This window comes from Photinus pyralis, unplaced genomic scaffold (genome assembly GCF_008802855.1).
Source record: "Photinus pyralis isolate 1611_PpyrPB1 unplaced genomic scaffold, Ppyr1.3 Ppyr1.4_LG7, whole genome shotgun sequence".
Lineage (NCBI taxonomy): Eukaryota > Metazoa > Arthropoda > Insecta > Coleoptera > Lampyridae > Photinus > Photinus pyralis.
The window spans coordinates 34382026-34385450 of NW_022170738.1; the positions used below are offsets into that span (position 1 = coordinate 34382026).

Below are 3425 nucleotides of genomic sequence, written 5' to 3' on the forward strand. Positions count from 1 at the left end.
AGTTTCTTTCTAAAACCTTTAAAAGTTTTTTAAAACTGTACGAGAACGTTTCATGATTCCCAACGTCTGCATTTTACTTAAACTAAATCTCACAGTTTCCAACCATGCAAGTTTTGTTATTCCGATACCATGTAATCTAATTGAAAGCTGTCTATTATCTACAGTGTTCACTTGGAGCTCATATAGAAGCGAGTGCTGCAAGCTGAGGCAATGAGAGTGAGTACAGGTAAAAATCGATTTCTTTATTTTTAACCTAGTTTGTTTTTTTTACAATTTCGACAGCTGGTACTTCCATTCGCTCACATCACCTCGCCATTTTGCTTTGGAGAACGTTTCAGGCGTGTGCGTAATAGTGGATTCTAGGCGCTCGTAGATCTGAAAAGCAAAGAATGCTTATGCATGTAACAGCCTTTTTTGTACTTACATGTCCATCAGAATGTCCAAAGACCGAATTCAACAGAAAGTCCGGGGGAGCGATTGCGTCAACCAATGCAACGATGTCATCCTTGAGGTCCATGCACAACTTTAAAATCACATTTTCTATCATATGCCCAAACTCAGCACCAATGGCAAACCCGCCTTGGTAAAAGTAGTGAACGTAATTATGCAAATTCCAAACTCCATATAAAGACAGTAGTTTAATCAGGACGGTCTTTGTTGCAATATCCGCTGTGTTCGAAATTATTTGTCTGAACCGATCGATGTAAAATGTCTGCAACGCTCAATGTTTTAAAGGCAAACGAAATTTCCCATCCTTACCAAAATATACGCTGTTGCCAATGCCCTACAATAGTAAACCTGGCTGTTGTTTTTAATCCAAAACGGATTCGTTTCACTTTTTCCTAACAGTTGCTGCTTTTCGAACGTCTCCTTTAACAGGTAACACGTGAGCCATTGAAAACAGGTTAAGATATCTAAAGCAAGATTTACAAAAATGTGGTAATTAGCAGTGGGGGCGTTTACTTTCAGGTTGGACGAAATCTGCAGTATTATTAGCAGTGAATTTACACTTTAAAATTTCCTTGGCATTCGATAAGAAGTTGACCGATGATAATGGAAAGTCTATCCTTCCGCCCCGCATAACAATTGGCCACAGTTTCAACAGGAAGTTAGCACATTGTTGCGTAAGGACGTAGTTGTCACCTTCGTAATTGCTTGAGGGTTCTACTTCACCGTAGATTTCTTCCATTTCTGAAACTAGTGAGAGATGATACGTGATCCGATGTGCTGGATGGAAAATTACTTGTAAGGTACACGTGACTGCCGCAGATCTCCTTGCAATCTTTCATAAAGTCTCTTATCAACCAAGAGGATACCGGCTTAGCCGCTGAAGACAGGGCATGGTATTCGTTTCCTAAGTTGATGAGAACATCCTCGTCGGTAATCGAGGTGAACTGACTTTGTATAGCAGCCAGATAGCCGAACACTACGTGACCTACGTAAGCGAGTGCCAAACAAGGAGTAAGCCGAATTTGCTAAAAAGTTAGAGTTAAAAGTTTTGCATTTGTTTGGTAATCGTACATGTGCTGGGTTTTCTAATATTGGCAAATCTCTTCCATTTTCTGGTAGTCGTTGCTTTACAACGGATGCATTCCGTATCGCTATTGTAATTCCATATCTCATGTACTCTGTGCAGAAACCAGCGATATTTACACGCGCGGTTGATAACATGCTCAAAGAGTTAGCGAACTGCAATTTCGGGTTCACCACAGTGGAGATATACACTCCGTCATCATTAACGTCAGCCAACCTATTGAGAAGGTTTTCTTTTGGTATGCGATATTTGTTAAACATTATCAATCTAAAAGAAATCGTCATTTCCACTTTGCCAGTGCTCCACATTTTACCAGATTACCCGTTATCCAGCTGTTTCAAACCAATTTTTTCACCTATATCAGTTATGGATATTCCCGGATAAGGCAACAGTGTGAGTGGATTTCGGACGTTGACTACAAATGCGTGTAGACCGTGATTTTTGTTATCGGGCATTATTAACTGAGCGTACAGTATAATATGGGTTGCTTTTTTACCTAGAAAAAAAACCGAATAATACCTCGCTGACCGTCCATCGATAGGGGATCGGGACTATTTTTTTAAATTAACATAAAGGCGCCTTTTACGCGCCCCCCCTTGATTGGCGCCCATGGCACGTGTCATGCCTGCTATACGCTTCTGAAAGTATTCTTAGTCGATAGGCTGGTGACTGTAGGAGAAAGCGTCTGGGAAAGTCATACATAGGTTTAGCAATCCCGATCAACTGACGACTCGGTCAAGTTTTCACTGACTGATCACCGCACTTACTTTAAGTTAAAAGCTAAGGTTAGAAGTATATGCAGTACCAAAACCACCCCGAAACTTTGCGCTTAAACAATCGTAGTATTGAACTACAACTTTCAGAACTCTGATGTTCATTTGACAAACACCAAACGACATTTTTTATCTTACCCAGGTTTCCCATCCAACACTTCGCGGAATAAAAATTGGGAGTGTGAATAATAAACTCCTTCGTATCTCGATCGTACGTGGCTGTAGTTTGCATAGATTTCGTATTCGTTCCGTGTCCAACCTCAGTTAAAGCAAATGTTCCTATGATCTAAAACCTTAAATTAGGTACATTTAGGGTAAGTCACATTCGTACCTCCCCCGCATCGCCTTTCCGGCAAAATTCTTGGTGCCGCTCCGTACCCAATTTAGCTACAGAGCTAGCAAAGAGATCGAATGACTGACCGTGTCTCATACTCGATGACGGTCCAGTAACGTTCACCTTGGCACCGCTTGCAGACATTTCTCTCGTCAATTTCTTCCTTATATCGATAAGGTCCAACAAATGTTTAGAAGCCATCCTTTTTAGGTCCTCTTGAGATGGCGTTATTGAAGATTTGGAAAGTAGTGTTGGATGTTTCCGAAGTTCATCGTAGAATCTATTTTGCTAATGGATTAGAAAACGTCAGTAATTTGATTACGTGATAAATGAAAAGAAATACTTGAGGGTCGTCGTCGGACTGAAGAAAAGTTCTTAATGCTCTCCAATCAAAGGATGCCTTTTCCCTGTATTGATTTAATGGAGAATTTGTAGTATTATTCATTTTGTTTAGTGCGGTTGGACACGGTCTGAGTTAAAAAATAACTAGAGTATCTTTCAATTATTTCACTGATTAACAGACGAGCAAGGGTCAATCTTTTATCGATTTATATTTAGATGCTGTTACTGTGAATGTGCTTTGGGAAATACAAACAGGATATAGCTATCAACCATAGGTAGTTGGCCTGTAGGGATGTTGGCGACACTGTTGATATGTTGAAATAGTTCTTGACGCTTTATTGACAATAAACATCGACAACTATTGTCCACGTGTCGAGCAAGTTAAGGCCGTTAAGGTGACAGTGGACAATTTCTGTCCCTTTAGGCCTTCAACCACAAACTA

At 40.3% G+C, this 3425-nt stretch overlaps 1 protein-coding gene across 1 annotated transcript; it reads right to left on the minus strand.

Moving 5' to 3' along the window:
- Positions 1–221: 221 nt before the first annotated feature.
- Positions 222–3220, minus strand: LOC116177398 (peroxisomal acyl-coenzyme A oxidase 3-like). The gene is made up of 10 exons (XM_031496367.1): positions 2985–3220; positions 2639–2929; positions 2446–2593; positions 1856–2030; positions 1522–1801; positions 1244–1475; positions 964–1197; positions 760–914; positions 425–712; positions 222–375 (listed from the first exon to the last, which is right to left on the minus strand). Exons 1-10 carry the CDS (start codon positions 3084–3086, stop codon positions 268–270), a joined length of 2013 nt encoding a protein of 670 aa, XP_031352227.1. The 5' UTR covers positions 3087–3220; the 3' UTR covers positions 222–267.
- Positions 3221–3425: the final 205 nt, after the last annotated feature.